This window comes from Rana temporaria, chromosome 6, assembly GCF_905171775.1.
Source record: "Rana temporaria chromosome 6, aRanTem1.1, whole genome shotgun sequence".
NCBI classification, from domain to species: Eukaryota; Metazoa; Chordata; class Amphibia; order Anura; family Ranidae; genus Rana; species Rana temporaria.
Window position 1 is genome coordinate 140,798,291 of NC_053494.1, and position 23,332 is coordinate 140,821,622.

General features: G+C 40.3%; 2 protein-coding genes across 2 annotated transcripts in view; one reads left to right on the forward strand and one right to left on the reverse strand.

Moving 5' to 3' along the window:
- The window catches only part of ERBB4 (erb-b2 receptor tyrosine kinase 4), a 1,211,692-nt gene that overhangs the window by 499,752 nt on the left and 688,608 nt on the right, over nt 1-23,332 (reverse strand). The window lies entirely within an intron of this gene.
- LOC120942717 (UPF0193 protein EVG1 homolog) lies at nt 11,540-21,348 on the forward strand. Its single transcript, XM_040355643.1, has 2 exons — nt 11,540-11,758; nt 20,637-21,348. Exons 1-2 carry the CDS (start codon nt 11,540-11,542, stop codon nt 21,327-21,329), a joined length of 912 nt encoding a protein of 303 aa, XP_040211577.1. The 3' UTR covers nt 21,330-21,348.

The following is a 23,332-nucleotide window of genomic DNA, read 5'->3' on the forward strand; positions in this document are numbered from 1 at the left end:
CAACACATAATAACAGCAGCTGTATCCCAATACCCTATAGGTATTCAAGTATATGCAAATAACCATCTATAAAGTGCTATATAACTTCAAAAACAACAGAATAAAACTCAAATGAAAATCATAAACTCCATTATTCCTCAAAAGTGTCTGCGCTTAAAGAATAACTCCACTTTTGTTGAGATGAAAATATTCCCCTCTGGGTGATCTATGTACAATACAGGGATTTTAACAAACTTGGTTGCAGATTCCTACCTTTCGTTATTCTGAAGAAAAAGCTGTTTGTTAGTCTGTGTCCATGTTCAAGGTGCATCTGTATGGGAGTGGTTCTATACTTATCAATCAGCTGCTGCACCTGCAGGGCTCTAATTGGGAAAGTGACAAGGTCTGCATCCCTTTAGATGTGATTTCCCTTTGGGAGTATCTCACAAAAAAATGATTTTTTTGTTGCAGGGAATGCCAAAAATCTGACTGGTATCTTAGTGCAGACTTCTGGGAATATCAGGAAGCCAATCACACAAGAAGGAAATTACATATCTGGGGGGTGTCCTGTACACCATCTGTGTAGAGAACTCCTCTGGGTAACCATATTGCATTGCATTTTACAGAAAATTGCAGTGCCACATGTTGAAAAGGAAAGGAAGCAAACAAACCAACTTTCTATAACCACCCACTAAAAGCGGAGTTCCACCCTAAAGTGTACCTTCCGCTGATCGGATTCCCCCCTCCGGTGCCACAATTGCCACCTTTCGGGGAAAGGGGACAGGATACCCGTTTTTGACAGGTATCCTTTCCCACTTCCAGGAGTCCGGGCCGCGGCCCGTGAAGGTCACCACGAGGCTTCCTCCTCCTCCTTGTGCATGTGCAGTAGGGTTCCCGATAACAGGCTACACTGCTGGGTTCCCTTACCAGCAATAGCGACGGAAACACCCGACAGCTGATGGAAACATCAGCTGTTGTGCCGACATCGAGGGACTCTAGGACAGGTAAGTGTCCTATTAAAAGCCAGCAGCTGAAGTATGTGTAGCTGCTGGCTTTAAATTATTATTTTTTTGCCTGGAACACCGCTTTAAGGTAAGTCAATCAGCGCTTGTGTTACAGGGGTTTCCACCATCCACATCATACTTGAGCCGGGTATCTCTCCTCTGCTCACATTGATATATCAATTTGCAGGTTCTGAAATTATTATAGGGATGATCAAAAGAAAGCTCTATTTCTGGGGGGAAAAAAGGGGTTGGTTTGAATACAGTGTCGCACGATGGTCAGTAAAAGTAATGCAGTGCCGTATCGCAATTTTTTTTCTGGAGGTCAAGTGGTTAAATTGCAATATAATGGTAGGTGATAAAAAAAAAAGATTTTCTTAAATCCTAGCAAGGCTCCTACATTCCCTCCATACATTCCTAGAACAAAATGTTTGGGATGATGAAGATTGACATTATTACGATAGGGACTATGTTGAAGATTGACATTAATATCATCCTTCATAATACTGGTTCTTGACATCCACTCCTCAATTTTAATACCTATAATGTGACAAGAAAGCTGCAGCAAAGAATCCCATCAACCCAAACAGACATCTGTAACTTCTTCTTAAGTAACTGTGGTCAAAAAGCTATTTCATGGAAATGAGTGTATTTGCTAAATAGATTTTTTTTCCACATCAAAATGGAGTTATGTTTGAAGGCACATGGCTTGACGTAGGTAGAGGTTACAGACTGAACATTAGGATTCCTGATTACTTTAATGGAAGTACAAATAAAATATATGCACAATATACAGGCCATCAATTAAAAGAACAAATAAGTAAAAAGATTTTTGACATTGGCGTCTCTGTAGGAAAAACTCTACAGTATGTCAAATACTGTATATTAGCAGCACTAAATAATATTTTAAATCCAGTGTAAAATCTGAGGGTTAAACAGAAGCAAATGGAAGAGATAGAAAGCATAGGTATGACATTTGGAAATACAGATTAATCAATCACAAACCTTTTCACCTCCAAAGCAGTAACTGCAATCAGACTGATGAGACAGTAGTAAAGAGCAAGTCTTAGAATAACATGGAAGCAAGTCTGATTGCCATATACTGTATGCAGACATGTTTTAGACTGAACATTGAATGAAGACACTGATGAAATTAGTCAATCGGGTGTTATAGAGATGAAATTTAAGAGGAAATCAGTGTTTTATTCAAAATCTTAACCAATGCTAATGAACTGTTCTCTTCCTAATGAAAACTGTTCAAGGTATACCATCATGTACTAATGAACAAAGCTAACCTTTTCTGTCACACCATCCCCTAGGAATGGTAGCAGAGGCCCCCACCACTACTGGCTCCATATTCCCTGGGAAAAGGGTATGATTGTGACCTTTTTTTTTTTCATAATACTTGTTTTTGTTACGTTCATATCAGTAATGCGGCCATACTTTCCGAGAAAAAAAAAGTCAGGCTTTTTTTCTCAGAAAGTCCGGCCGTGTGTAGCCTTTATCTGACTTTTTTGTCGAAAGTCCGACGGACCTTAGATAGAGAACCTGTTCTCTTTCTTTCCGTCGGACTTCCGACTGACTTTTGCACGATCAAAATTCCGACCGTGTGTACGAGGCATAACAGAGGTCTCATTATGCTACGTTTGTAAGAAGACAATTTCATGGTCGTGTCTTTTTTTATTATTATTTTTATATATATACAGTTGTGTTCAAAATTATTCAACCCCCCACTGAAATTGATTGTTTTGGCCAGTTTGACATTGATTTTGATCATTCAGTCATCCTGCTTACAATTAAATCAAAGAGGCACGTGTAGGTCAGATAAATATAACATAACATTTATAATAAAATAACCACAAATGTCTTTTCTGTGCTTACATCATTATCAGTTTTATTCAACCCCCAAGTGACATTCAATCTTAGTACTTAGTACAACATCCTTTTACAGTTAGAACAGCTTTTAAACTTGAAGCATAGCTTGAGACAAGTGTCTTGCAGCGATCTACGGGTATCTTCGCCCGTTCGTCATGGGCAAAAGCCTCCAGTTCAGTCACATTCTTAGGCTTGCGCACTGCAACTGCTTTCTTTAAGTCCCACCAGAGGTTCTCAATCGGATTTAAGTCTGGTGACTGCGATGGCCACTCCAAAATGTTCCAGCCTTTAATCTGCAACCATGCTCTAGTGGACTTGGAGGTATGCTTGGGATCATTGTCCTGTTGAAAGGTCCAACGTCTCCCAAGCCTCAGGTTTGTGACGGACTGCATCACATTGTTATCCACTATCTCCTGGTACTGAAGAGAATTCATGGTACCTTGCACACGCTGAAGCTTCCTTGTACCTGCAGAAGCAAAACAGCCACAAAGCATGATTGAACCCCCGCCATGCTTCACAGTAGGCAAGGTGTTCTTTTCATCATAGGCCTTGTTCTTCCTCCTCCAAACATAGCGTTGATCCATGGGCCCAAACAGTTTCATCAGTCCACAGAACACAATCCCAAAACTTCTGTGGTTTGTCCACATGACTTTTGGCATACTGCAGTCGACTCTTCTTATTCTTTAGAGACAGCAAGGGGGTGCGCCTGGGAGTTCTGGCATGGAGGCCTTCATTACGCAGTGTGCGCCGTATTGTCTGAGCAGAAACTTCAGTACCCACATCTGACAAATATTTTCTCAGTTCCTCAGCAGTCACACGGGGACTTTTCTCCACTCTACGCTTCAGGTAGCGCACAGCAGTCGAAGTCAGCATCTTCTTTCTGCCACGACCAGGTAGCGTTTCAACAGTGCCCTTTGCCTTGAATTTGTGAATGATGCTTCCTATGGTGTCTTTTGGTATGTTTAACATCTTTGCAATCTTCTTATAGCCATTGCCCTTCCTGTGAAGAGTAATCACCTCTTCTCTTGTCTTCCTGGACCATTCCCTTGACCTCACCATGTTTGTAACCACACCAGTAAATGTCTAGAAGGAGCTGAGTATCACAGTCATTTTAAAGCTGCCTAATTAATGCTTATTAGGCTTTATTGCTGCTCCCTGACATCCACAGGTGTTTTCAATACCTGATTGAAATTGAACTTCAATGAACCTCTGTTCCTCAGAGTGGTAGTCTTTAAGGGGTTGAATAATTGTGTAAATGAAGAATTCACAAAATAAATATTTACTACTGTATTACAAAACCGATTGATGTCATTTTAGTTGCATATGCTTCTTTAAGAAGTACTTGTAGGATTTCATTCTGAATACAATTACAAATGTACACTAAATTCCCTAAAACCCTTTACAGCATTGGGGGGTTGAATAATTTTGAACACAACTGTATATATATATATATATATATATATATATATATATATATATATATATATATACAGTATATATATATATATTTTTTTTTTTAAAACATTTGTTTGTATGGCAAGCCTTAAAGTAAAAGTAGCCTTAACTTTTTTGCTTGTTTAAATAGAGGATAGAGTTGAAACCCCTGTCAGTTATTATTTTTCTTCTGTCTGTGACCTGTTTTCGAAGAAATTCGCTTCTTGTCCCAGAGGTGAAATCATAAAATGGGAGGAAATCTCTACAATTTAAAGGAAATTCCCTACTCCGTTCAAACAGAACAAAACAGTTTTGGCTATACATATCCTTTATTCAAGAGATGGGACCATGCTAAACAATTTACCTTGAAGTAAAAATTCTTTAACATACTCCACAATGCCAATGCCATCATAATAGGGAAAGGTTTTTGGTCATTTTTATTTTTATATACATACTTTTTTTAAACATTTTTAATCCTGGTTTTGTAAATACACAATAATTACAGATGCATCGATGACAGTCCATTTTCAAACCATGATGTGCTTTCTAATAAAAAAAAAGGCCAGCATTACCTGTGTGCTTTATGGCTAACCACCAGTTAGGGCTTCCATTTCTTCTAGTAGAGAAGGGGTGGTGGTTGTCCATCATCTAGGTAATTTTTAGCACAGCAACTGCTTTCTGAGACAGCACCATTATGCTGTTTATAAAGTTTTCCTTATCAAAATAAATAGTTTTTTTTCTAAATGTTTATTAAAAATTATATTTTCATAGTATTTATTTGGAAGATATTGGAAAATTGAACTCTGCAAGTTTCCAATATCAATCAGGGACTCTATTGGTGATCCTGCACTTGATTCACTGGGTCTGCACCAATTATTGTCAATATAAAGGGGTACTACACCCTCATTAAATTAATGGAGAATGGATCAGTAGGTACTGGAACAAAAAAAGCATGGGAGGGAACCAACAAAACTTCCAGGTTGGGATGAACAGATTAAGGAACATTTGCAAACAGTTCTCACAGGTGGAGCATCCAAGACATTTAATTCTAGGTGTAATTCACCATGTGCTAGATCACAGAGGAGGATGTGTGAGGCAGCACTAGGGTGGGTATTGTACTTAGAAAATATTTTATATTACTTTTTATGGATGCATCCATCAAAGAGAAAGTGACATCACCGCTCCTCCTAGCATCAAACACCAGTTGACACTGGGGATTGTAGTGGTGACTTTAATGGAAAAATAAGTGGTAGGGAGTACTGGCAAGGAAATTATTGATTGCTCAAGCTAGGGGAGGCTTTTGCAAACCAGTTAAATAAATTCAGGTACTTTCAATAGTTGTCTTTAAAAATTAATTGAATTAATTTTAATCATAACTGTTTTGTTTTTTATTGCTACTCGAAATTAAGCTTTAATACAATTGCAAAACGGCTTATTTAGTTCTATTTCAGATATTTTCAGAGGTCATCTTTAAAGTATATCTAAAGCCATTTAAAAAAAATAATAATTAGATAGAGTAGAAGAGGGTTAAATCTGTTGTCAGTTTTTTTTTTGTATCTTTGTCTACTTAGGGAGATTTACCTTCACGTCATACCCTGAAACTCAACAGGAAGTGTGAGGAAATCTTTGCAAAATGAGGGATATCCCCTCTTAGTTGTCATAGGAACAAGTGACCAAACTTGAGGATTTTCGTTTATTCCTGTTCAACTAAAAATTTTGGATTTACCCTCACTTTCTTTTCAAGCGACAATGGTGATCGGGGCAATTAGAGTAAGCGAATCTCCCTAATGTGGACACAGACAGCAACACAAACCTGAAAATGGTTTTAACCCCTCATCTTTCTATCCAAATTTAAAAAAACTTGTTTTACCATTAATTATATTTTAACTGAATCAGGAAAAACCTTTCCAATTTAAAGTGTGGGAGGGATAGCAACTCTTAGAAAAATCCGTTCCTGCAAAGCATGTAGCACTTCTCAAAGATTTCCATTCTCCTTATTATCAAATCACTGCTGGGTCAACACAGGCGGAGGAAAATGAGGATCTTGTCTACAATCAACCTGCAATTCTCTCCCCGCTCATAGCCCTGACATCTCGTCTGGCAATGCGACTGTTTTCCAGCATATTACATTCAATTTGTTTCAGTTCACTTATGCTAACACCGTATCAGCGTCAGTTTTAAGGCTGGAAACACCAAGCGCATGTTGTCATTGAGATGTTAACATTGCACTTATTGTTCTTACGGTGTTAATATGACTGCTGTTCAAACTAAGTGCAAAGTATTTTTTCATCTTTCCCCAAAGAAGACATTTCCGCCGATGATTTTGGCAGCATTATTTTGCTTACAACAAAGGGATCTTGCAGTGAAGCTGTAGGGGTTCAATGCCAAGGACTGATGGCAGTCAGGTTTTGCAAAAAAAAAAAATCTACTTATAATTATCTGATAAAGGAGGAAATAAGTTAGCATAGACTGAAGTCAGCAAGCGGCTTTAGTTACAATTGAATTGAATCTTAAAGATAATTATCTCTTGTATACCAAAGGAATCTACTGATGTCACCCAGTTATGCTGTGCCATATTTACATGATCACAAGATACCAAGATCAAATGTATCATTCATACTGTGGCTGTAAAACTGATCATTGCTAAATGACTACTGTGAGAAAATGAGAAAACAAATTAAAGCATTGCCTACCTAGAGTGAAGAAAGTCTGTTAAAAGCAAAAGTTCACAGCAGGAAGATATATACAGTATAAAAAATCAAGGCCGAAATTGTTGGCACCTCAGAATTTTTTCCAGAAAATAAAGTATTTCTCACAGAAAAGTATTGCAGTAACACGTTTTGCTATACACATGTTCATTCCCTTTGTGTGTATTGGAACAAAACAAGAAAATGGAGGAAAAAAATACAATTGTACATAATGTCACACAAAACTCAAAAAAATGGGCTTGTCAAAATTCTTGGAACCCTTAACTTAATATTTGGTTGCACACCCTTTGAAAAAAATAACTGAAATCAGTCACTTACTATAACCATGAATACGCTTCTTACACCTCTCACCCGGAATTTTGGACCACTCTTCCTTTGAAAACTGCTCCAGGTCTCTCTTATTGGAAGGGCGCCTTTTCCCAACAGCAATTTTCAGATCTCTCCACAAGTGTTCAATGGGATTTAGATCTGGACTCATTGCTGGCCACTTTAGAACTATCCAGCGATTTGTTGCCATCCATTTCTGGGTGCTTTTTGACGTATGTTTGGGGTCATTGTCCTGCTGGAAGATCCAAGATCTCGACCCAAACCCAGCTTTCTGACACTGGGCTCTACAGTGCGACCCAAAATCCTTTGGTAATCCTCAGATTTCATGATGCCTTGCACACATTTAAGGCACCCAGTGCCAGAGGCAGCAAAAAAAAAAACATCATTGAACCTCCACCATATTTCAATGTAGGTACTGTGGGCCAGATTCACAGAAGAGATACGACAGCGTATCTCCTGATACGCCGTCGTATCTCTGTGTTCCGGCCGTCCTAACTATGCGACTGATTCATAGAATCAGTTACGCATAGATAGCCATAAGATCCGACAGGTGTAATTGACTTACACTGTCGGATCTTAAGGATGCAATTCTATGCCGGCCGCTAGGTGGCGAGGCCATTGCGGTCGGCGTAGAATATGCAAATGACTAGTTACGGCGATCCACGAAGATCCGCGCGTTCGTCGCAATCCCGTACCTCGTCGTCGCTAGTTGTTTTTACCCGTCGCAAATTTACACCTGCTTTAACATGGCTTATCTTTAGATCAGCCATGTTAAAGTATGGCCGTCGTTCCCGCATCGAATTTCGATTTTTTTTTTCTTTGCGTAAGACGTCCGGGAATACGAAACGCCGTAACGCACGCCGCATTTCAAAAAAACGTTGGGGCACCGTAATTTTGCGCAATGCACGTCAGGAAATTTGAACACGGAGCATGCGCAGAACGTTTGGCGCCGGAACGCGCCTAATTTAAATGGTGCCCGCCCCATTTGAATTAGGCGGGCTTGCGCTGAGTGGAATTACGTTACACCGCCGCAAGTTTACAGGTAAGAGCTTTGTGAATCGGGCACTTACGCTGTAAACCTGCAGCGGTGTAACGTAAATGGGATACGTTACGCTGCCGCAGCGTAACATATTTCTCTCTGAATCTGGTGTTTTTATTTTTCTTTGTAGGCCTCATTCCATTTCTAGTAAACAGTAGAATGATGTTTTTTTTACCAAAAAGATCTATCTTGGTCTCATCTGTCCACAAGACATTTTCCCAGAATGATTTTGGCTTACTCAAGTACATTTTGGCAAACTGTAGTCTTGTTTTTTTATGTCTGTGTCAGCAGTGGGGTCCTCCTGGGTCTCCTGCCATAGCTTTTCATTTCATTTAAATGTCGGCGGATAGTTGGCGCTGACACTGATGCTCCCTGAGCCAGCAGGACAGCTTGAATTTCTTTGGAACTTGTTTGGGGCTGCTTATCCACCATCCGGACTATCCTGCGTTGCAACCTTTTATAATTTTTTCTCTTCCGTCTATGCCCAGAGAGATTAGCTACAGTGCCATGGGTTGCAAACTTCATGATAATGTTGCACACTGTGGACAAAAGCAAATCTGGATCTCTGGATATGGACCTGTAACCTTGAGATTGTTGATATTTTTTCCACAATTTTGGTTCTCAAGTCCTCAGACAGTTCTCTTCTCCTATTTCTGTTGTCAATGCTTAGTGTGGCACACACAGACAAACAATGCAAAGACTAAGTGAACTTCTCTCCTTTTTACCTGCTTTCAGGTGTGATTTTTATATTGCCCACACCTGTTACTTGCCCCAGGTGAGCTTAAAGGAGCATCACATGCTTGAAATAATCTTATTTATCCACAATTTTGAAAGGGTGCCAAGAATTTTGATCAGCCAATTTTTGGAGTTTTGTGTGACATTATGTCCAATTTGCTTTTTTTTGTTTTGTTCCAATACACACAAAGGGAATAAACATGTGTTACTGCAATACTTTTCTGTGAGAAATACTTGATTTTCTGTAAAAATTTCTGGGGTGCCAAAAATTTCGGCCATGACTGTATATGATTTTTAGTTCATTCACATGGTTTAGCAGTATCGATCTGTTGAAACCAAGACTTGACTTAAACTGAGTACTATAACCCCAGTGACACCAATGTAATACAGGGATAGGTGTGAATGTGAGTTTCAAATGCCCCAGAGGAAGGGGACAAACATGAATTGGGGCATCTCTGGTCCAATTACCTCATAATAGTAACTACTCTATAGTTAACTCTGTACTGAATTAAAATAGCCACTTGTCTGGCTATTATACTAATCTCGGTGTCTCTTTGTTTGGTTGATATGTGATGTTTTGATGTGCTTTGGTTGCTAAAAATGTAAGCTTCATAATCAGGCACATAGATTAGTATCAATGGTGAAACAGTTGATCTGACTGAATTAGGATTTGTCTCAGTCTGGACACATTTCTGATACCCGGATGTCTAAAAAACTGTCTGATCCACCTAGCAATTTGACTTGAATATGATGTCATGTGAATTAAACCATTGGGCAGCAATGCAAATCACCAGCAGATGCCTATTTAGTATATTAACAAAAAGGTAATATCATCAAGAAGTTGACCCTACCATCTTGTAAAAGCTGAAGCTGGCCATAGACAATTAATGAGGACAGAATCAAGAGAAGTGTTGGTTTATATTTTTTTCTCCTGAATTTTTTGAGTAATCTGACTGACCTGAAGAGTGTCTAGTCCATCTTTTACTGGATTCTAAACATCTACTGTACTTTCACACACTTAATGAGCATCCAGGGCACTACCTACACACCTAAGTACACACTGTCTGACCTTTGTCCGACCAAAATCACATCAGAATTCCGACGGAATTCCATTGGAGTAAAAGAGAACATGTTCACTATCAGAATTCATCGGAATTTCCGATGAAAATAATCTGATGGGGCATACACACGGTCGGAATTTCCGATGGAAAAAGTCAGTCTGACTTCGGAAATTCTGATCGTGTGTACGGGGCATTAGAAGTATAACAGCAACTTGGACAGAAAATCACACTTGACCGATCTATCAGTTTAGGGCAAACAATCTCAATCCTTTTACCCTGAAGGAGGTGTTGAAATAATTTTTTAGGATTTTAGGGAACACTTCGAAAAAGTATTATATTTGTGGTTTAAAGTATATGAGTGTGATCACTAGTTTGCAGAACGTTTTGATGAAAACAACAAATATGGCATATATTGGACTCCCACAGCAGATCCTTTTTCAACAACTTTCTACTCTATATCCCAAAAACATATTTTCACAGATAACCATGACGTGAAAGAATAGTATTAATTTTGGAGCGAAAATAAGCACAGACAATAACAATTGTGGTGCTTTCTTACAGTATGAGCCAGAAGAGAAATTCCCATTTACTTTAAAGGTTAGTAGGAGACGAGCCCTTTTCATTGTTGGTCATTGGAGGAGTTCCTCCTTAACCTGCGGATTCGTGGAAAAATCCCCCTCTTACAATGGAGTGTACTGCGCCCAATCGCCCATGCATACCTGAGCATTAAATACTTGGTCCCCCTCTGCGTTCAATACTTTGATCCCTAGGATTTGGTAGCAACCACAAAGGGTAGTGGGAGACCAAGGTTCTACAAGATGTCAGGCGCCAAAGATCATTCAAGTAGCAGTATCTTCAATACAGCAAAGACTGGCGACAAGGGTAGTGGTAATTTTTAACTTTTTTTTTTGCATTTCTTTTTGGTGTTTTTGTTTTAATTATTATTACTATACTAGCATCAGCGCTGCTTTAATCTGTCTACACATGATGATGTTCTAATAAAATCAATCACATACAGCCATCCTTTGTTTGCAAAAATTATCAAATGAATAAAGGCAAACTGTTCCTTCCTCGCCATATTGCTTCTAATATGCGTGTAGCTACTCTGCAGTAGGTTGCCTTGAGCAGTACAATCATCTTTTTAATCGAAAGCTTGTCCAAACTGCCATTGGTATCAAACAGCAGGGGGAGACGATGAGGAGATAACAATGAAGAATAAGGAATGGAAGTCAACTATCACATCCTAAAAAAAAAGTGAAAATCCTCTAAGAGAAACAAAGTTCATTTACATAAGTTTTTTCATACTCACATCTATATGTACATTTGAACTGACACTAAAATGCTCATTTTATATTTTATAGTAGATTTAGAAATGGTTAAATGAAGTTGGAGATGAATTCTAGCTACCTCATTTTACCCGCTTCAGGCAGCCCATCTACATATTCTGTACAAAGTTGGCACAGCAGCAAGGACAGCTTGAGCTGGCTGGCACTTGGTCTCCGGGTGGAAGATATGCCATTGTCTCTTAAGCCAACATCACTGCCAGCAATAAACTCAGTCTCACTTAAAGGACCATTAGAAGGAAATGGAGATATAAATGTCTGAGACAAATCCACATGTGGAGCTAATTAGCTTCAAAAACAATTCTGCTGGTTTAATTCAAAGCAGACTGAGAGGAATCAAAAAGGATTCAAGAAATTGAGGAATTGCTGAGCCATAGATACCACTTGTATGCGACAGCAGCAATAATTAATTCTTTCCGACAGACATTCCAAGTCAGTGAAATTTCTGCTGGGCTGTTGCTGGGACGGTACTTTTATCTCAGCATTTGATATCTTACTGAAAGTGCTTGGTCCCATGCTCTGTCTGACAAAAAAATCATTTGATGACATTGGGCAATTTTTTTACCCCAAGCAGTGGGGCTGTGCCCGCACTGCACGGGTCAACTGCTCTTTTTTTCTAGGGGGTGAGCACAAAGTTCATACTCTGCTGTTCTGCCAGACCTCTGGATCCTGCTGGGCACTTTTCTTGTCTATGGATGGATTGTGCTGATGTCAGGAACAGTCCTTTTTCAAGACCGCTGGAGTGTGTGGGTCCTGGACTGGTCTTGTGTGGTGAGGATCAGTGGGTCAGGAAACGAGCAGTTAAATCATGTAGTGCGGGCACATCCCCACTGCAAGGGGAAAAAAACTTTGCCCAGAGTTCTGCTATAAAGAAATCTGTAAAAAAAACTCTGAAAATGTACGTTGCTTGACTGTAGAACTAAAGGACTTTTTTTGGATAGAGTAAGAGGAGGTTATGAAATTCCTCCAAAATTAGGAAATCACTGTCATCAGAGTCCACAGAATTTGTTTTCCCAATGGAAGATTTCCTGTTTAACTACTTGCTTACCACCCTATAGTAGCTTTCCTGCAGTTCCGCTTGCAGGGGGTTTGGACCACTTCTGCTGTGATTATTCACAGCAGAAGCCAATCTGCGAGTGCCGACATCTGCCTATGGGTATGTAAACAAGGTAGATCTCAGTTCTGACGCGGGGGGGGGGGGAGGGATGGATTTTGTGTTCATGCAAAGCAGGGAATAAAATCAATCTCTTACCCTAGTAAAAACAGCACATACAGTACACAATAACACTGGCTAGGCACACAGTTAACCCTTTGATTGCCCTACATGTTTAACCCCTTCCCAGCCACATTAATACAGTGAACGTGCATATTTTTATCACTGATCTCTGTTTTAGTGTCAAGTGTTTAGTTTAGTGTTTAGTGTTTTAATGTCAATGGTTCCCAAAAAGTGTCAGTTAGTGCCTGATTGTCCGCAGCAATATTGCAGTCCTGCTATAAGTTGCTGATCGCTGCCATTATTAGTATATAAAAAAAAAACATTTACGTGAACAAATCAGTATACACTTATTGGTATTTTTTACCAAAATCATGTAGCAGAATACATTTTGGCCCAAATTTATGAAGATATTCAATTTTTTTTATTGGATATGTTTTATAGTAGAAAGTATTTTTTTTTTTTTCAGAATTGGCGGTCTTATTTTGTTTATAGTGTATAAAATACTAAAAATGCAGTGGTGATAAAATACCACCAAAAAAAAGCTCTATTTGCTGGAAAGAAATTAAATACATTGTATTTGAGTACAGAGTTGCATGACTGCACAATTGTCAGTTAAAGTAACGCAGAGCTGTAAAAAAATGGCCTAGAATGATCCCATTAGGGGTGCCCGGGACAGGTAAGACTCCCCCGAGCGAGAGACCACTATATTCACTTCTTTTCCTCCCTTTCCCCTGTTAGCAAGCTTGTTTGCTTCCTTTAATCAGCCCACAATTGGGCAATATGAAATCAATTGAATCCTTGTTGCTGACATTATGCCTTGTTCGTTGAATGTTATGATGATGTAGACCCAATCTTTGGTCATACTGTACTTGTTTTTTTTATTTGAAAAATAAAAATCTATCGAAAGTAAAAAAAAAAATGCCCTGGTTATGAAGGTAAATCTTCTGGAGGACAAATGGTTAAGAAACACCCCAAAATTTGGGATTTTCTTTCACTTTCTGTGTTAACAGTAAACAGGCCAAATAGAGAGGGTGAATCTCTCTAATGCCCCGTACACACGATCGGAAATTCCCCATTGGACTTTTTTCCATTGGTGTTTAGAAATAGAACATGTTTAATTTTTTTCCAATGGAAAAAAAAAACGATAGGAAATTCCTATCGTCTGTGTGCAACTCCGACGGAGAAAAACCCCACGCATGCTCAGAATCAAGTCGACGCATGCTCGGAAGCATTGAACTTAATTTTTCTCGACTCGTCGTAGCGATGTACGTCACCGTGTTTTGGATAGTCGGAATTTAGTCTGACAGTGTGTATGCAAGACTGATGGAAATCAGCTGCATCGGAATTCCGACGGAAAATTCCATCGGAAATTCTGATCGTGTGTACGCGGCATAACAGGAACAAAGGCAGCAAAAAAACCTGATGGGCGCTCTAATCTCTCTCCAATTTGTCCAAATCTAAAAAAAAAAAAAGTGCCTTTAGTTGCACCCCCTAGGTATGAAATATGCACACTTACATTGTGCCATGCTGAACCATTATGAGTTTGCAATGAATTTCATACCTGGAACTCAGCTTTAGATAAATGAAAAATGCTTCTAGGGATTCTATCATAAAGCACAAGACTGAATTGGAAAAGATCAGAAGCCAGTAATTATCTATATTTCTTTACAGAGTTGTTGAATTCCAAATTACTGCATTTGGACTTTGTATATATGCCATCTTCAACTTCACTTACCTACAGCTGCAAAAGCACAATAACCACTTTAGACCACAACACAGTACAAATGACTAAAAGATCATTCACACCAGAGGTGACAAACGCAGATCATCTTCCAACAGTTTTCACACACGTTTCTGATGCTTTCATTTCACCTCTTTGATGACTGCAATTGTTATCCACAAGTGGTTTAGTTCAACACTCAAGTGGATAATACTATGTCCTTGCACCTGTCAAAGTCTACTGACCTGCTGAGCCACTTGTGAATTACAAATTTAGTCATTATGTAGATAAACAGAAGCTAAAATACTTTAACACGGCTTAAAGCAGCCCTTTTAGCAACTCAAGAGTAGATTACTGACATATCACAACATACATAAACGGGTACATTAAAATATGAGTGAATTCCAAATAATTGTGCATAGGCACAGTGGGGCTGATTTACTAAATCTGGTGCACACAGAATCTGGTGCAGCTGTACGTAATAACCAGATTCTAACTTCAGCTTGTGCAATGCCCGTCCTTTAGGGGCGTTTGGGCCCCCCCCCCCATCCATGCGTCCGGCCCCCTAATCTACTTGCAGGGCACCTGACCATGGATTCCAAGAGGTGGTTTTTCCAGCGGCTCTAATAGGCTTCAAAAATGGGTGGGCTCGGAGCACAGTGTGGCGGGGGAGATTGGAGGTTCAGGCATGTGATTAGAGCCAGTGGACTCAGAGAGCAGTGTGGCGGGGACTGGGGGGTAGTTGATAGCCACCTCCCCCATAAATAAAAAACACCAGCCGCCATTGGCTTTGACAAAAAAATCCTGGAAGCTGATTGGTTACTATGCAGAGCTGCACCAGATTCTGTGTGCACCAGATTTAGTAAATGTTCCCCCCATGTGCCAATATCTGTCTGAGAAGAGGATTCTGGGAATAGAATGTCATCATCAGTAGCTTGTTCGGTGGAGAGCAGAGTGGCAATTAAGGATGGGCTCAAGCGTGTTCGCAGCTCTACATACCCAAGCACGCCAGAAAGCTGACACTGCGCAGCGCTAATCACAGGCAGTGCGACATTTCCTGATCTGTGCCGCTGTGGATCGAGAAATGTCCCACTGCCTGTGATTAGCGCTGTGCAGTGCAAGCTTTATGGTGGGTTCGGGCATGTGGAGCTGCGAACACGCCTGAGCCCATCCTTAGTGGCAATTCTATACCAGGTGTTCAACACCACTGCCTGTTTAGACCCACTAGGTATAAGCCAATTGGGTCCACATGTTCTAGTAAGGCCCCAATATATCCTAATGGTGGTGGATCCTTCCACAGTGGTGACCCCTACGGTGTCTTTGGGACTTATTCATAATTTTTCAGATCATCATTTGGACCATCTATCCTATACACCTTATTCATAAAAAATTTTCTGGACTGCACAATTTTCCGGCTCACACACCTTGTGGGCATGTGTAATAATCACTTGTTTAGGACCATAGACTATTAATATTTGTGTCACTTTATATATACAGTATAATGCCACAATTATCTATTGATTCATATGTGTTTTTCAATAGCAGACACAACTTTTAAAATTCATTTTTGCACTCTACAGTCCCAATTTTCATTAATAATATGTTTTTTGCACAATATGAATTTTCATATCTATTCATGTGATTAACGCTGCACTGATTTTTATTTATTTTATACACAAGTTGTGGTGCTGACTGCTGGCCTATAAGTGACGTCAAACATAAGGGGGAGCAGAGTGGGCATTGTCAACTCATTTCCCTCCCCCCTTACCCTGCGGTACCTGCTGTGCCACTCCCAGGCCCGCAGAATGGCAAGCGGAGCCAGGGGGATACATGATGGGATGGAGAGGGGTGGGTGTTATCGGGGGGTGTGTGAAAGTAATCCACATCTGACATCCATGTGACTTTTTCTGAGTCATTGTGTCAGAAAATATGAAAGTCAAGAAGTCAGCTTCCACAGCAGGCCTTCAGGTATAAAATATGCATACCTACATTGGTCCAAGCTGTACCAATGTAAGCATGCAATTACAATAATTCTTGAAGTGCAGCTTTAAAGTTAAAGTAGAACTATAGGCAAAACTTTTTTTTACATTTTGGCTAGAGTAAGAGAGGGTTATAATCCCTGTCAGATCTTGTTTCGCCATCTGCGTCCCCGTGCAAAGATTTTACTTCACTTCCTGTCCCATAACCAAACAGGAAGTGAGAGGAAATTCCTGCATATGAATGAAGGAAATTCTTTGGGGACCCCCAGTTCACCAGTGTCATAATTGGAAGATTTCCCCTTTGTTACTTTTCAGTGGACAACCCAAAATTTGGGATTTTCTTTTACTTTCACTTTCAATGATAATGGTAAACAGGAGAAAAAGATAGGGTAAATCTCCTTAATTGGGGGAACAGATAGCAATAAAAACTTACAAGCATTCTAATCCTTCTCCACTCTATCCGAAACTAAGAACAACATTTTTTTGCATGTAGATATTCTTTAAATGTCACCCTTTCACCAAAAAATGTATGGAAAATTAACACACTACCCCCTTCCCACCCCCACCCCCGGTCCCCAGTGCACTTACCTCTGTGGATGATTAACTTTCACTGCCCACGCAGCTGGTGCAGTGGTCTGAGGATTTGAAAGCCGTGGTCTCTTTTCCTTTTTTTACTTAACCACTTGCCGTCTGCCTCACGTACATATACATCAGCAGAATGGCACGGGCAGGCAAAGCAATGTATAGGTACGTTGCTTTGAATCTGACGCCTAGCGGGCACACGCGCCCGCCACAAGCTCCGTGACCATGCCCGATGGACCCACAGACTCAATGTCCTAGTGACAGGACAGTGATCTTCTGCTCCCTGTCATCGGGAGCAGTGATCACTGTCGTGTCAGTGGTAGCCCAGCCCCCTCACAGTTAGAATCACTCCCTAGGACACACTTAACCCCTTTCTTGCCCCCTAGTGGTTAAAAATCTCAGATCGCCGCCATTACTATCAAAAAATAAATTATAATAAAAATGCCATAAAACGATCCCCTATTTTGTAGACACTATGGGCTAGATTCAGGTACGGCGACGTAAATTTGTGCGGGCGTAGCGTATGTTATTTACGCTACGCCGCCACAATTTAGAGAGGCAAGTGCAGTATTCACAAAGCACTTGCTCCGTAAGTTGCGGTGGCGTAGCGTAAATATGCCGGCGTAAGCGCGCCAAATTCAAATTGTCAAGAGGTGGGCGTGTTTTATGTAAATAAAACATGACCCCACGTAAATGACGTTTCTCACGAACGACGCATGCGCCGGCCGTGAACGTATCTCAGTGCGCATGCTCCTAATCACGTTGCAAATAGTCAATGCTTTCGATGTGAACGTAATTTACGCAAAGCCCTATTCGCGAACGACTTACGCAAACGACGTAACATTTTCAAAATTCGATGCGGGAACGACGTCCATACTTAACATTGGCTATGCCTCATATAGCAGGAGTAACGTTACGCCGGAAAAAGCCTTACGCAAATGACGTAAAAAAATCTGCCGGGCGCACGTACGTTTCTGAATCGGCGTATCCAGCTCATTTGCATATTCTATGCTGAAATCGACAGAAGCGCCACCTATGCACCCTAAGATACGACGGCGTAGGAGACTTACGCCACTCGTATCTTAGCCTAATTTAAGCGTATCTGGTTTCCGTCGTAACTGTCTCTGAATCTAGCCCTATAACTTTTGCGCAAATCAATCAATATAAACGCTTATTGCAATTTTTTTACCAAAAATATGTAGAAGAATACATATCGGCCTAAAAAAAATGTTTTTTATATATTATTTGGGGATATTTATTATAGCAAAAAGAAAAAAATATTGCATTTTTTTTCAAAATTTATGCTCTTTTTTTGTTTATAGCGCAAAAAATAAAAACCGCAGAGGTGATCAAATACCACCAAAAGAAAGCTCTACAGTATTTGTGGGTAAAAAAGGACGTCAATTTTGTTTGGGTGCAACATTGCACGACCGCACAATTGTCAGTTAAAGCGATGCAGTGCCGAATCACAAAAAATGGCCAGGTCATTGGGCAGCCAATTCTTCCGGGGCTGAAGTAGTTAAGGACACCTGGGAAATCAGAGTGACTCTGTTTGGTCAAAGTGGTTACATGCCAGCATATGACCAATCAGAATCGCTCTGATTTGTCCTGGCATCCCTAAGGAAAGAAGGGGCAGAAGACTGTGGCTTTCAGATTCCTGGACCAATGCACTGACTATGTGGGCAATGAAAGCTAATTATCCATGGAGACAAATGTACTGGGAACTAGGGGTGTAGTGTGTTATTGTAGGTCACGTTTTTGTTTTTTGTGAAAAGGTGAACATACACTTTAAGAAGGATGGCATTAACCACATCTTTTTTATTGTCCCTTACAGCACCCAAATGTAAAATATGTATTTAGCTGAATTCAAAATGGCTGTGTATATGGGACAGGCGGCTTTTACCCAATAGATGTAATTATAAATCTTAATCATTTCTCACATTATTCCTTTTGAAGACAGATATACATTTTAATCAGTGTCTCTTTGGAATACTGGCACATAAATTATTAATTAGCAGACAGCTCCCTCCTAAAAATATCATGAAGCACTGCTTGCACAATGCAAAAAAATGAAAAAAAATTATAATGGTAATTAAAAAATGAAAACAAGTGAAAAAATAAAATCCTTTTCCACCTCATTAGTGTTGGTCTAAAGACATGTGATTTGAACTTAGCGTAATTAGCAAATGTCTCATTTGTAAAAGAGTTTTCACTTCAGTAGTTGCAGAGAAGTGTACTAGACATGTGTCTTCACATACAGGACCCTCGGCCTTGTACTCTTATGCCTCGTTTCCACTGAGCGGATCGGTACGGTTCGGTACGCTATTTTGGGTGTTTCCATTATGAAAGCGTGCCATAAAAGCGAACCGTACCGGACCATTCTGGGTCCTGCTTCAGATGTGGGGCCATAGAAATGGAACGGTTCCATTAGGGCAGACCTACAAATACATCTCACTGATTGGTGGACGCGCTAGGCATTTTTCCTAAATCCTGTATGGTCCCGACGTTCCGATTTGCAGTGGAAACACTCACGAGAATAGACCGGTCCATTCTAAACCGTTCCAAACATACTGACCCGAACCGTTCCGTTCAGTGGAAACAAGGCAATAGCATGTTTGGGTGGATACGACGGGCTGCTGGAGTGTGTTGCTTCATTTAGAAGGAATTCATGCATTGAACTAATCTAATCTAAGTCTCTGTACTTGAAAACAAACAAATCTTATTTAATGTGATGTTAAAGTGTTTGTTAAATCTAAAGTGATATTCACTGCCAGCCCCTCACTGCCAGCCCCTCTATGCCAGCCCTTCTACCACACTATGCAAGTCCTTTGTAAAAACAAGTGTTCTAAATACCTCCTTAGGGCAATCTTCAGGCCAGTCACATGACTCATGGCCGCTTTACAACTCGGAGACATTGCTTCTGCGGGAAGGGCTCTGGTCTTCCTCTGACATCACCTGGGGAGATCATGTGACCTCCCGCAGAAGCAATGTCTTGGAGCTGTAAAGTGACCGCGAGTCATGTGATCGACCTGAAGACTGCTCTAAAGAGGTATTTGGAATGCTCACTTTTACAAAGAACTTGCATAGTGAGGGGCTGGCAGTGATAACTGTAGGGTTTTGATTTTTAATAGTAGTGGCGGGGGGACGAGACAGAGACACAGAGAAGGCGCTGACAGGCAGGAAGGAGGGGGTGAGGGGGAGAGAGGAGAGCAGAGAGGACAGCTACGTCTGACGGAGGGACGTACTCTGACCACAGTGGTCAGGGCTCAGCAGCCCTGGTTATTGTGGTCAGTATAGAGAGGGCATACAGAGAGTGGAAGGATCAGGGAGGTTTTTTTTTTTTTTACAGTTTAGAGGGGGCAGATTACACAGCACAAGCACTGTGCTGTGTAATCTGCTTTAAGGGTCCAGAATCAGATTTTTTTGGGGGGGTTACTGTAACAAACACTTTAGGTAAAAAGGTGACAGGCACACATTTTATCTTGCATGGTATTTTCACAATAATTTTTCAAGCGCCTTTTTTTTGGAAAAAAAACAAAACGGTTTCATGAATTAAAAAATAACAAACCGAAACAGAAAACATCTGCCCGGGCTTATCGAATAGTGAGAATTTATGGCGTTCTATTCGGTCTAATAGAGCATCGCTACGTCAAGGCAGGATGGAAATTTTCAAGTGCCGTTGGGTACTGGTTTCTGGAACAGTCCAAAACCAACTCAGTACAGCAAAGAAACTCAGGACCTGTTGAAAGTGATGATGCAGGAATCCAAGCTGACAAACTTCCAGCAGCGTCAGATAAGAGATCATTTACAGCATGGGGATACACTGCCAGTTCTATGTCATCCCAGCTCCAGCATTGCCCAACATAAACCTCCGACCTCTAAATCTGCACCAAAGAAAAAAAACATAACAAATGCTGGATCAGGACTACGTCCTACAGAGAAATGCAGAGCCGGGGATGCTTACAGCAGAGAGAAATTTCAACCCCGACCAACCCGAGACCTGAACAAGGAAAAAAGACGGTTACAAAACATTATGGCCACAGGAAAGGATCTGCCAGAAGTCCCCCAAGCAGCTCTACAAATAGAGGAGACTGAAACAGAGAAACAGGACAGATTTGATGAGTTGGTAGCAGAAATCCAGGAGAGATGGGATTTCTTGAAAGAAATGGAAGCTTTGGGTCGAGGAAAACAATATTACAACATTATTAATACAGAAATTTCACAGAAGTTGCGAGAGATGGAAATGATTGATAAGCAGAGAAGTGTTGCGTTCAGAGAAGCACTGCAGAAGTCAGAAAACAAGAACTTCCCTCTAACAAAAGAAAATTAAACTCCTTCTTGGCCCACTGAACTTTAAAAAAAAAAAAAAAACAGTAAAGTTATCCCAATTTTTTTGTATAATGTGAAAGACGATGTTACGCCGAGTAAATAGATACCTAACTTAATTGCGCACACTCATGGAATGGCGAAAAACTTCAGGTACTTTAAAATCCTCCATTGGCGACACTTTAAATTCACCGATCTCATGCTGACAGCCGCGATTGCAGCTTTGCTTACCTCCGACGGTCATAGAAATCTCTATCCTCGTCATCCGGCACCGGCCGATTTGTTCTTCTGGCACGGGAGGTTCCAGAGAAGCACTGGATGGCGGCGGGAGGGGGGCATCCCCTCCCGCCGCCTATAAGAACGATCAAGCGGCATGACCATTCTTATGGTGCGCAGAATCGCCGGCTGAAAAGTCCAGGACGTCATTACACGTACTGAGCTCATAGAACCTATCCACCTGGTCTGATGTGGTGTCTAGTGTGAGAGAGCCGTAAGTGCAATAATCATCTTTTCAGCTTCAGAAATTCTCTGTTTCATTATTTATGCTACTTGAATGGAAATTACACAGATAGTTTGAAAGAAGTGCACAGTGGGAATTTAGCTTCTAACCTTAGGGATGAATGTTGAGCAAAAGTATAGCCTTTGTTTGCAGGGCATGTTCTTTATTGCTGTATGCTTTTAAAAACCAAGTTCACAATGTTCAAAAATTCTACCTGTGGTATATTGATTTTCTCAATGACATCTTGATTGCTGTAGCGGAGAGGAATGGTGACGTCACAATTTTCACTATGTTCAGTCAGAGAACGGCTGATACTCATTCAAATAAAAAAAAACACAAGGCATTCTGTGAATCACTAGCATAGAACTAATCAGGACCCAGATGAATGGGGCTAATGCCTCGTATACACGACCAGTTTTCCCGTCTGGAAAAATGCCATGACAGTTTTTGGCCAGGAAAACTGGCCGCGTGTATGTTCCATGGCAGTTTTCCCGACAGGAAAACTGCCGGAAATCCCGTGGGAAAAATTAGAACATGTTTTCTTTTTTCCTGCCGGGATTCCCGGTACTTTTCCTATGGAAAACCGTCCATGTGTAGGGGGAAAAATTTGCCGAGCAGGTTCTCGGCTTTCCCCTCGGTTTTCCCAGAAGACTTTTTACCGCTGGGAAAACCGATCATGTGTACGGGGCATTATACTGTGAAACAGTGATTTTCAGCTTCCCAGCAGTCCGTCGGGTATGAAATATGCATATTTACATTGTGCCGAGCTGGACTAATGTAAATATGTAAATAAAATAATTTCAAAGTTAAATTTTGGAGAACAACAAGCTACGATCTTAACCACTTAAATTTTAGGAGGCTTGGACATCTAAACCTGGGTATACACTAGTGGAATTTCGAACAAAATTTTTTATGAAAATTCTTACAAAAATGTCAGTACATTTGAATGCTGAAAAATCTATGAATGGGCTTTACCAAATGAAAACCACATTTACTGTTAGAAATTCTGAAGTTCGAGAAAAAATTTGTAGAAACAAAGAAAGCCAAACTGGATGTTCTAGGGTGGCCTGCTGGTATTAATATAACTTACAGAAATCTCTTATAAAAAAAAATAAGTTTGATTGTACAAACATTTTTTTTTTTATAAGAGGTTTCTGTGTACCTTGTAAGTTATATTACTACCGGCAGGCCACCCTAGAACACCCAGTTTTGCTTTTATTTGTTTCTACTAGTTTTTGTTTGGGTTGGTGACCGTTATTGATATCTCTATGACTCCATTTGTATGCCTAGGTTAGGTAACCCCACTATCTATTGAACGTTGCTTCTATCTATTGAACGTTGCTTCTATCTATTGAACGTTGCTTCTAAGGGAAACATTTCCATCCTGCTCTTTTGAATTTTCTCATCACTGAGGATGAAAACGAATGTCTATTTTAACCCAAATTATGATACAAAAAACAAACAAATGTTCTTGTAATGTTCTTAAACAGAAAAATGTCAAACAAAAC